This window comes from Danio rerio, chromosome 19 (genome assembly GCF_049306965.1).
Source record: "Danio rerio strain Tuebingen ecotype United States chromosome 19, GRCz12tu, whole genome shotgun sequence".
NCBI classification, from domain to species: Eukaryota; Metazoa; Chordata; class Actinopteri; order Cypriniformes; family Danionidae; genus Danio; species Danio rerio.
This window is the reverse complement of record NC_133194.1, coordinates 45,077,569-45,089,955: the sequence shown is the minus strand read 5'-3', so window position 1 is coordinate 45,089,955 and position 12,387 is coordinate 45,077,569. Positions and strand designations below refer to the sequence as shown.

The following is a 12,387-nucleotide window of genomic DNA, read 5'->3' as shown; positions in this document are numbered from 1 at the left end:
ACATGTCACCTGTTGTGCTCTTGTTAAGACCTTCGATGAAATCAATAAGAGTTGGCTTAACAAAAGATATTTTTAAGATCTATTCCTTGGCTGATTTTCCTCTGACAATGCTTTTTGTTGGTTAACCTAATATAGTGAAGTTAATTTTAACAAAATTATAGTCTTGAAAAACATCAGTGTGCCTGAAAACAATACAGCTTACAATACAACATTCCCCAAGATGTTGTGCAGAAAACTCCACCAATCAGAGTGTTGCATTGGGCAAATACATATGTAGCTCCGCCCACTCTAATGAAGCTCAATGTAATCAGGGCAGTCTCCAGATGATCTAAAATACTTAAATATTTGAATGTGTGTATATTTTGCAATGTTTTAGTTTTGTATTTTTTCATACTTCTTTGCTTCAAATTTAAGTAATGCTTCAACAAATACCTTCTGATATGAAAAAAAAATGTAAGTATTCAATGCCTGCATAGTAGGCAGCTTTTACAGATTGCCCAGAACATTAGTGGCTTTAGCTCTCATCCTCTGTCTGAGGAGTTTAACCTACTCCCTTTAGGACGAAGGTTGCAGATGCTTTTTAGTAAAACAAAATGTTACAGAAATAGCTTTGTCCTAACATCAAATGTTGCTCTGAATAAATTGTATTATTTTATAAGGTACTCTTTAATATGTACTTTATATGCACATTTTTTATATATGTGTATATGTGTGATTTGATTGTATCAAATGCCTATTTTTGCTGCAACTCAGTAAAGTCAACTAAACTGAACTGAACTTATAAAATTTAATTTTTGGGGCCTGAAAGAACCTTCAAGCAAAACAAAAATAGTGAATAATAATAATAATTATAACAATAATAATAATAATAATAATAATAATAATAATAATATAATAATCATATATTCTATAAGTAGTATTCTTATAAAAAATGCTTTAACTGTAAATATGTCTATGTAATGGAAAAGTTCTATAGCTGTTTGTAAAATTAAAATAACATTTATTTAAATAAAATAAAATAAATTAATAAATTGAATTGAATTGAAATTAATAAATAAATATAAAAAACTTAATAAATAAAAAACTTAATTAAAAAATTAATAAAAATTAAAATTAAAATAAACTAAATTCAAATGACATGTAATAAATACATTAAAAATAAAATAAAAAAATGTAAATAAATAAATGAATAAATAAATAAATTAATATGAAATTAAATAATAATAATAATAATAATAAAATAAAAATAAAAAAGTAATGAATTAAATTGAAATAAATAAAGAAAGAAAGAAATGAAATAGAATAAAATAAATTAAATAAAAAAGAAAAAAAATAATAAACAAATAAATAAGGAATAAAATAAAAAGAAAACATAAAAAAGAAAAAGAAAAAAGAAATGAATTGAATTCAAATGAATACATGAACAAATAAAAAATGTAATAGAATTAAATATAATTAAATAAATACATTTAAATAACAAAAATGAATAAATAATTAAAGAAATAAAATAAAAAGAAAAGTAAATAAAAAGAAAAAAAGAAATTAATTGAAATAAATAAATAAATAAATAAATAAATAATTAAATCAAATTAAATAAATAAATAAAATGTATAAGATAAATAAACAAATAAATAAAAATGAGCGTTGTGAGATTAACCGTCTTAATCCTCTCTCACTTTAACCCATGCTATAAAAAATTATCCATATAGAAGATTTAATAAAACCCTGCTTTTTTCTCCATCATTCCACTTTTAAAAAATATATATAATTTGCAAATCAGTGGATTTACACAGCTAGTCTGTGCTTCATCCAGCATAACCGATCGCTCACACTCACAGTCATGCTCCAGTAATGATAAAATTTCAGTCATGTTCTCTGTTTTCCTGCCCCATTGCGTTTCCATATCAACACTTTCATATCAGCTCCAAAATGACAATGTAAAGCCCAGCTGAGGACGAAGCTCGAAAACAGACTGAATTCTCCTTTATGCAGCAAAGTCAGGTTTTACAGCACAACCAGAAACCTGTTTTTACACTGAAATTGATCAATGCATTCAAACAGCTGCCAGCAATGCATCTACAACAGTGTATCTCTTCATCTCATCATGTCACTGTGGTTTATAAAGTGGCATTTGCTTTTCAGTTCAGTCTTCTCAATTGATCGAATGTCCTCACTGATGGTGTTTGCGGTGTGATTCGTATCTCTCGGGACATTTTCTTGGCATTTCAGATTTGATTATCAGATCATCAGTGCCAGAAATGTTTGCTCCAGTGTGTGTTTAGTCGCTGTTGTTTGCAACCTTACATTTTTTGAGTGTCTCTCTACAGGTTTACTCACCTGGGGTCTCATTCATTCATTTTCGGCTTAGTCCCTTTATTAATCTGGGGTCGCCACAGCAGAATGAACCGCCGAACTGTCCAGGATATGTTTCATGCAGCGGATGCCTTTCCAGCTGCAACCCATCACTGGGAAACATCCAAACACCCTTATACACATACATACACTGCAGGCAGTTTTAGCTTACCCAATTCACCTGTCTTTGCAGCAGTGTTTCCCAACCCTGTTCCTGATGGCACACCAACAGTACAAATTTTTAACCTCTCCCTAATCAAACACACCAAAATCAACTCATCAGAACATTAAAAGAGACTCTAAAACCTGAAGTTAATGGATCAGATAAGGGAGACATCCAAAATATGTACTATTGGTGTGCCTCCAGGAACAGGGTTGGGAAACACTGCTTTAACCATTCAAAATCTACACTCAAAGCCATTGGTAAACATTGCGGAGCCTTGACATTATCTATGGTTGTATATCAGTAAATAGCAAACACTGGAAACACATACACTCATGTCACATTCATGGACAGATTTGTAATATAGTATGCGTGTATTTTTGTAAGGTCTCCCATCTGATTCAGGATGCATCAGGTCATGCATTTTGTATAAAGCCGACTCCTCTGTGTGCGCCGCAAGGTTACGCTGCTAACCAGGTGAAGGGCTGAATAATGGTCTGACACTTCAGAGATGCGCATCTGTGGCAGATTCAACACTGCTGAATAATGCAATGAGAAAAACAACCAGCGCACGCACATTGACACACTCACACACACACACATACACAGACACACAAACACACACACTCTTAAAAACGTTATCTATTTAATCCAATGGTTGAGTTAAACACATTTGGTGCTTTGTTGGGTTATTTTTAACCTTTATTGGGTTATTTATTTAATAACTCAACCATTCATTCATTTTCTTTTCGGCTTAGTCCCTTTATTAATCTGGGGTTGCCACAGCGGAATGAACCGCCAACTTATATGTTTTACACAGCGGATACACTTCCAGCTGCAACCCATCACTGGGAAACATCCATACACACTCATTCACACTCATACACTACCGACAATTTAACTTAACCAATTCACCTGTACCGCATGTCTTTGGACTTGTGGGGGAAACCAGAGAACCGAGAGGACTCCTACGGCAACACAAGGAGAACATGCAAACCCCACACAGAAATGCCAACTGACCCAACCGAGCCTTGAACCAGTGACCTTCTTGCTGTGAAGCGATTGTGCTACCCACTGCGCCATCGTGCTGCCCCTAACTCAACCAAATAGGTTAAAAGTTTGAATTTTAACAGTCAACTGATTTAATTGAGGCAACGAGGTGGCGCAGTGGGTAGCACGATCGCCTCACAGCAAGAAGGTCACTGGTTCAAGCCTCGGCTGGGTCAGTTGGCATTTCTGTGTGGAGTTTGCATGTTCTTCCTGTGTTCATGGGAGTTTCCTTCGGGTGCTCCGGTGTTCCCAACAAGTCCAAAGACATACGTGGCATAGGTGAATTGGGTATTCCCATGGATTCCCATGTATTGGATTTCTCAGTGATGGGTTGCAGCTGTAAAAGGCATCCACTGAGTAAAACTTATGCTGGATAAGTTGGCGGTTCATTCTGCTGTGGCAACCCCAGAATATTAAAGGAACTAAGCCGAAAAGAAAATGAATAATTGGTTTAGATGGTTTTGGAAACAAATGAAACATGCAAATGTTATTTGATGTACATAGAAAGCATATTAAATCAAGTCTACTGTCATTTTTAAAGAGCTTTTGTGAAAATAAAATGCCAAAATATGGGTGAAATAATATTTCAACATCATCCCATTAAATACAAAAATAAATACAAAAATACAGTTATAAAGCCCAAATTCACTCACTCACGGAAATCTACTAGCAATATCAGAGTAAAAACTGTTCCAACACCAAACTAATTTTTTTTAATTTCTTGAACATCAAATTAGCAAATGAATGGATTAAATATTAAATTCATGGTAAAAACTTCGATTCAGCACCGAGTAAAACTTGAAAAAGTTATTTGATGTATATGGAAAGCATAATTAATCAAGTCTAATTGATTGAAGGGCAAAAAATAAGTGTAATAATATTCCTTCACAACTTTATACAACTTTTTTGTTGTTTATACAAAGAAAAAAGTAAGTTTTATCTTGATTTTCTGGTACTTGGTCTAACTCAGCTTTATTATCTTGATTTGGTGAAACATTAAATTAGCACATGAATAAATTGAATGGGTTAAATAATATATAAATGATTCAAACTTGGGTTTGGCATCAAATTAAACTTGAAAAAGTATTTGATGTACATAGAAAGCACATTAAATCAAGTCTAATTTAATTTTGGCAAAAATAAAATATGGACAAAGTTATATTCCAACATTATCCTATTTCAGATGATTTATAGATCTTATTTTAAAACAAAAATACACTTATAAAGCCCAAACTCACTCACTCACTCACTTTACGAGCAATTTTCATCCATTCATTTTCCTTTTGCTTTATTTCAGAGGTCACAATAGCGGAATTAACTGCCAACTCCTCCCGCATACGTTTAATGCAGCAGATGCCCTTCCAGCTGCAACCCAGTACTGGAAAACATCCATACACTCTCTCATTCACACACACACACTCACTCATACACTACGGCCAATTTAATTTATTCAATTCACCTATAGCGCATATGAGTGGACTATGAGGGAAACTAAAGGTCAACATTGGGAGAACATGCAAACTCCACACAGAAATGTCAACTGGTTGTAAGGCGACTGTGCTAACCACTGTGCCACTGTGCCCAAACGTCTTTCTTGAATACTATATAAGCAAATGAATGGATTTAACTAATGAATTATTATGGAAATGGTTCAAATTTGGTTTCGGCATCAATTTAACTTGCAAAAGTTGTTTTATGTACATAGAAAGCAAATTAAATCAAGTCTACTGTCATTTTTTTGCCAAAATAAATATCAAAATATGGGAGAAATAATATTCCAACATGATCCCATTTCTGATGCTTTATAAATCCTATTTAAAAACAAAAATACATAAATAATGTCCTCCAGGGTCACTTATTTCTGTATATTAAAGATGGGTTAAAAATGAAACCAGTCTTATGTGACAGAAGTGATAACCAAGAGCACTTGAAGTGAAGATGAGCTCCACATGGAAAAGAGCTTTTCTGCTATGAATGAGCCACTCATGTGTTCACACTTAAATGAATACATTCATACCTTCACTTTAGCGGCTGGCGTCTTCACAAGAGTGTGCGCTTCAGAAGAGCAGAGCTTTAATTACGAGCTGTCGAGAAGCCCAACGTCTCCTCCTGAGGAGAGAAATGAGACACGGTGAGCTGGTGAAAATGTCAGACATCTGACCGCACGTTCTCAGAAAAAAAGAAGACATCATGGAGAAGCCGTCTTCATGCTGTCACGCTCCGCTCAAGACATTATAGGAAAATCCCCAGAGTCAAATAATGAAGATAAATAGAATATTTATGATTATTGGAAATAATAATTAATAATAATTGGAAGCGTGCGATTAGCAATGACTAGCTCCACACGGAATCTGCGCGCACAGAATTCCGCAGATTTTTAGGCCATCATTAATTCTGTTTATTTGCTTGAGTAAATGTGTTTTAATCTATATTTATTCCGTTTTTAAATTAATTACAGTAATATTTTTGACTAATATGAAAATGTTCATCAGATTTATGTACAATGCAGTTTGTACAGTAATATTTTCTGTCTTTTAGTAGAGATGTTATATGAGAGACTTGCTTTGTTTACAAAATTGAGTTAATCTAATTGGATTCACATTTTAAATATTAAATAAAAGTTAAAAAGATATAATTTTTTTTCACATATTAAGGTTTTAGTTATGATAGTCCCAAAATAATTCAGCAGAAATCAGCAGATTTTTACAGAAATTCTCTGCAGAAATAGCAAAAAACTTCCGCAGATTCTGTCTGGCCCTGGCAATGACCTGTGGATGTTGCACTGTATTTCTGTTTGAATGCAGTTATTAGGAATGCTTGATGCCTTATCTCCTTTTTGCCAGGTAATTAGTTTAAAATGTATTTAAAATAGGAAACTAAAAGAATTAAACAGACAATTTAAGAAATAATTGATATGAAATGTAAGATGTATAAATTTATAAATAGAAATAAATATTCATTCATTTTCTTTTCGGTTTAGTCCCTTTAATAATCTGGGGTCGCCACAGCGGAACGAACCGCCAACTTATCCAGCATAAGTTTTACGCAGCGGATGCCTTTCCAGCTGCAACGCATTACTGGGAAACATCTTGGATTTGTGGGGGAAACCGGAACACCCGGAAGAAACCCACGCAAACCAAGGGAGAACATGCAAACTTCACATAGAAACGTCAACTGACCCAGTCTGGGCTCGAATCAGCGACCTTCTTGCGGTGCGACGATTATGCTGCCAACTGCACCACCGCGCTGCCCCATAAACAAATATATGGCTTATTATTTTATTGACTTTTTGTAGGAAACTTTTAGTCCTTTTGTTTAACCCTCCACAAATTTCACATAATGCATAGTTTTAGTAAGACCTTAAAAATAAGATGTTTTTTAGGGAAATCACCCATTTTAGCTATTTATTTTTTTATACTTTTTGTGTTTGGCTCATTTTGGACCCCTGTACACTAAAAACGGTTTGGTTGTTTTAATAAAATATGGACAAAAATATGTGCAGTTTGCATGTTTCCCCATGTTGGCGGAGGTTTCCTCTGGGTGCTCCGGTTTCTCCCAAAATCCAAAGACATGCATTATAGGTGAATTGAATATGTGTGTGAATGATTGTGTATAGGTGTTTTCTAGTACTGGGTTGTAACTGGAAGGGGATCTGCTGTGTAAAACATATGCTGGATAAGTTGGCGGTTAATTCCACTATGGAGACCCCTGATGAATAAAGCAACTAGGCCAAAGGAAAATAAACAAATTAATAAATGGACGAACCCAATCATTGGGTTAAAAAGTGTCATCTAAATTTAATTGAAAAAAATTAACCCAACTTTTTTCAGACTGTTAACTTAACTTAAAGTGCTTTCAAAATGATTAACTGAAGTTACTTTAAAATAAATTGTTATAAATGTTAAGTCAACTTAAATGTTTTAAGTTAAAACAGGTTTGCTTTTAAAGAAAAGTCATCTAATTGCTTATAAATCCACAAGCTTACTCACTTTACTAAAGCAAAGTAACTAATCACTTCTTTTGCTGTGGAAAAACCCAACCATTGGCTAAAATGTGTAAATGATGACAGGATTCATTTTATGGTATAGAGTATATGGAGTCAGTCTAGGGCCATATACTTATATTGCTAAGGGAAAATTAACTTCTGAGAAATCAAAAATGAAATTTGCTAACAAAAATAGAAAACTGCAAAGGAAAAATTAAGCTTTAAAAAAATACAAATGAAATTCAGAAAAAAGAACTCCATATAAAAATCAATCAGTGCAAAAAAAACAAAAAAAAACAAAAAACTAAAACATTTGCAATAAAAAAACTATATATCTTTGCAAAATACCTTTATAGCATTGTCTTTACAAAACCCATCCAGTTGATTGCAATGCTCATTTTGATTTGCCTTTTAGTGAACTGTGAGTTTGCGATAAAAGCAAATCAAAATGACTATTGCATTTGACTGGACAGGTTTTGAAAAGGCAATACTATAAAAATGTTTTGCAAATATTTATAGTTTTGTTTTCTTTAATTGCAAATATTTTAGTTTTTTTTTTTTTTTTTTTTTTGCACTGCTTGATTTTTTATTTGAAGTTCTTTTTTGGTTAGCAAAAATTCATTTTTATTTCTTAAAACTTAATTTTCGCTTTGCGCTTTTTGGAGATTTGCACTTATTTATTTACTTTTTGCTCAATACTTTAATTTTTATTTGCAAAAGTTTCTTTTATTTTGCCAGTATATACGGCCCTAGATTGACTTGAGGGGTTCATCCAAAAATAAAAACACTGTTATCATTTACTCACCCTTTACTTTTTTTGTGTGTGAACACAAATTAAGACACTTTCAAGAATGACAGAAACATATAGCTATTGACTTCCATAGTAGCAAGTACCAAGTCAATGGCTACAAGTTTCCAGCAGTATATCTTCGTTCAACATGCAAAACAACAACAAAATCTAATTAGTTTAAAACATGTCAAAGGTGAGTAAATGATGACAGAATTTCTGGGTGAACTATCCCTTTAAGGAACCTAAAATGATCATACTAAAACGATCATAAACGATTTGAATAGCCTATAAATTAACCTGTCTTTGTGCTCCGTCAATTTGAGAGGGCATAGGATACAGATTTCATGGCAAAGTTTAACTCAAATTGTCTTTAAATGCACAGAATTTGATTATATTGATGATGTCAGTGCGATGTCGTCTCTGATTCAAAGTGACTCCCATGCAGCAACACAAAAAGCAAAAACATCGCCTACTGAATACGGATGTGGTGACGTCGCGTGAATACATCAGGTAGCAGGACATCGTATAAATAGGGAAAGTTTCCGAGCAACCCAGCGAAGCAATAGCAAGCGGCAGCAAGCACACAAGAGCTGGGAAACGCTTAGAAATAGTAGATAGCAGACTTTTTACTTTAAATCTTCAGTTTGAACTTAGACTAACGCCAAAGCATTCAGCACCATGGAGAGCGTCCGAGCCGCGGTTTACCTGAGCGTGTTCCTGTCGCTGCTGAGCGTCTGCAGGGCGCAGATTCAGATGCAGGACAGCCGACTGAGCGAGCAGGACGAGCAGTTCATCAAGAGAGACCTGGTGAGGGAAATGACATTACTCATTCATTCATTTTTTTTCAGCTTAGTGCTTTATATATCAGGGGTCGCCACAGCGTAATAAACCACTAACTACTCAGGAAAATGTTGTTTTAGATGCAATACACACACACACACACACACACAAATCACGTTTATGTATGCTGCATGAACACCTGTTGGTCACACTGCTCAACTATGTGAAAGTAGTCCGGTGCAGGATTTAAAATGAACATTTAAATCTAAAAATGTAATTGCGACTTTTTCTTTGACAATTCTGAAGTTTTTCTTTGCAATTCTTGACATTTTATTCACTCGCAATTCTGTAGAAAAACTGGCAGAAATGCGACTTCAGGAACAGGATATCGAGTTTCTCTCACATTTCAGCGCTCATAACTTGCAGTTGTAACTGTTTCACTTAAAAGGCGATATTAACTTAATTAACGAAAAAGCAACAACTGTAAGATATACTTTTCACAATTACATTTTTTTAGTCTACAAAAAAGGTGCTAAATAGCATTTTGGCTCGTAATGGAAGAAAGTACATGCAACTAAAGATGTTGCAGTATAACCAGATCAAATAGAACAACTGAGAACAAATAGTGGCGCTATATAGAAGTTAAATTGAATCCTCATAATTACGACCCATATAACGACGTATTAATATAATTACCACAAAGAACCGCTGATGAACCAATATTTGTTTTGTGTTGCGCTTGTTTACTAGATAAACTGTCTGTTTCTGTCCTCTGACTTGCTGCTTCTTCTCACCGTTTGTGTCCAGGCTGAGGCACTCGATGAACTTCTGGATGGAGAACAGGATAATCGGATATCTCTGGAGAAAAAAGCAAGCGTCATTCCCAGGGTAAACTTTTATAGTTTTCCCAGAAATTAAGTTCAACACGTATGGCAAGCCGTTTTAACGTTAAACGCTAAAAAACGTATATGTAATTTAATATTAGGCTATAAATATTTATTTTTTCTTTCTTTCTTTTTTAAATGTTTCTCAAATTGTGTTTAAAAGAGCAAGAAAAATTTAAATATGTCTGATAATATTTTTTCTTCTGGAGAAAGTCTTACTTGTTTTATTTCGGCAAGTAAAAAAGCAGTTTTTAATTATTTAAACCCCATTTAAAGGTCAAAATTATTAGCCCCTTTAATCTATTTTTTCGATAGTCTACAGAACAAACCATCGTTATACAATAATTTGCCTAATTACCCTAACCTGCCTAGTTAACCTAATTAACCTAGTTAAGCCTTTAAATGTCACTTTAAGCTGTATAGAAACGTCTTGAAAAATATACAGTAAAATATTATTTACTGTCATCATGACAAAGATAAAAATAAATCAGTTATTAGAAATTAGTTATTAAAACTGTTATGATTAGAAATGTGTTGAAAAAACTCTCTGTTAAAAAGAAATTGGGGAAAAATTAAACAGGGGGCTAATAATTCAGGGGGGCTATTAATTCTCTCTATGAGTAGCCGACACATAAGATAGTGGGTAACAAAATAGCCTACTCTATAAAAACTGCTCCAGAATAGATTTGTGTCGGGACAAAATGAAGGAATTAATTAAACTTATTAGTTTTTACAAATTTAAGTTGATTGAACATAAAACAATTAAGTTGTCCCAAAAAAACCTCTAGAAATTGTGTTTTCAGCTCATTTTAAAGAAGTAATTCAATCAAACAGCAAACATCATGTTTAGAGTGCACGCAAATTAAAAGCGTCTGCTAAATGACTAAATGTAAATGTAAATAGTGAAATAGACAGCATGGAAATAACACATTTTAAAAACCCAGGCTCATTCTGGAAATGTCATCACGGCTTGCCATATGAACTTAGAGATGCTTCAAAATTAAAAAGATGAACATAAAAACAAATAAATGTGATGTCCAATGTCTAATTTGATTATACATTTTTAGATTACAAATTTTATTCTTTCTTTTTTTATTCTTTAGGTTACATTTTATGTATAAATTTAGACTAAACTTTAGGTATATATTTAGATTATATTTTATGTATAATTGTATTTATTGTAAATTCTGTCATAAAACTCTACTTTTTGTATTAACATTATATGTTAGGCAACTAGGGTCTGAGAGTAACGTAATTTCGATTCTCTATATGTCCTGTACATGTGGTTGAATTGACAATAAAGCTGACTTTGACTTCGTCTGATAGTGTGACGTAGGGGAGCGCTGCGCCATGAAACACGGACCACGCATCGGACGCCTGTGTGACTGTATGCGAGGAACCGCCTGCAACACTTTCTTCCTGCGCTGCTACTGATGGAGCTGGCTGAAATCATTTGATTCTTCTCTCTCAGGCTAAACTCTTGACAGCAACGCTTGAGACTGACACCTCATTTGTTAACAGTTTATTGTGTGAATTTTCATGGGTGACCTACTACTGACTCTGTTGTATTCTTCTTGCTAAACTGCTCTGTATATGATTAAACCTGTTTATTTTCAGTTAATAAAATGTCTTTATAAGGCTCACCCATTCTGAAAATTGTCTAATTGAAAGGTATGTCTATGTTCTCTGTGGGTTTATCATTTAAATGTGTTTAATAAAACCTGTAAAACACTGTTAGAATGTTTGAATTGAGGCATATTAGCATGTGCATTGGTCGATGATCAATAAGAGCCATTAGCTGAAAGCCGAAAGGATGATCAATTGGTTGAATTGCCATTAATCATTGGTTTCTACACTGTAAAAAGTCCTGGTTGCTATAAATTGTAAGTTAAATCTAATTACCTGATGAGTCACTTTAACTTAAATGACATCAAACTGACTTAAGCTTAACCTTAAACAATTAGTTTAGAAACATGATAAGCTTTATGATTAACATAAAATATGCTGAATGTTAATGATCATATATGGTTAAAGTCAGAATTATTAGCCCCCCTGATTTATTCACCCCATTTATTTTTTCCCCCAGTTTCTGTTTAACAGAGAGAAGATTATTTCAACACATTTCTAATCATAATAGTTTTAATAACTCATTTCTAATAACTGATTTGTTTTATCTTTGCCATGATGACAGTAAATAACATTTGATCAGATATTTTTCAAGACACTTCTATACAGCTTAAAGTGACATTTAAAGGCTTAACTAGATTAATTAGGCAGGTTAGAGTAGGCAAGTTATTGTATAACGATGGTTTGTTCTGTAGACTTTTCCTGAGTTGGGTTGCGGCTGGAAGGGCATCCGCTGCGTAAAAACGTGCTGGATAAG

General features: G+C 33.4%; 1 protein-coding gene across 1 annotated transcript; it reads left to right on the top strand.

The window, feature by feature from the left end:
* Positions 1-8,904: 8,904 nt before the first annotated feature.
* cart4 (cocaine- and amphetamine-regulated transcript 4) lies at positions 8,905-11,733 on the top strand. The gene is made up of 3 exons (NM_001082932.1): positions 8,905-9,147; positions 9,928-10,008; positions 11,331-11,733. Exons 1-3 carry the CDS (start codon positions 9,019-9,021, stop codon positions 11,436-11,438), a joined length of 318 nt encoding a protein of 105 aa, NP_001076401.1. The 5' UTR covers positions 8,905-9,018; the 3' UTR covers positions 11,439-11,733.
* The last annotated feature ends 654 nt before the right edge of the window (positions 11,734-12,387 follow it).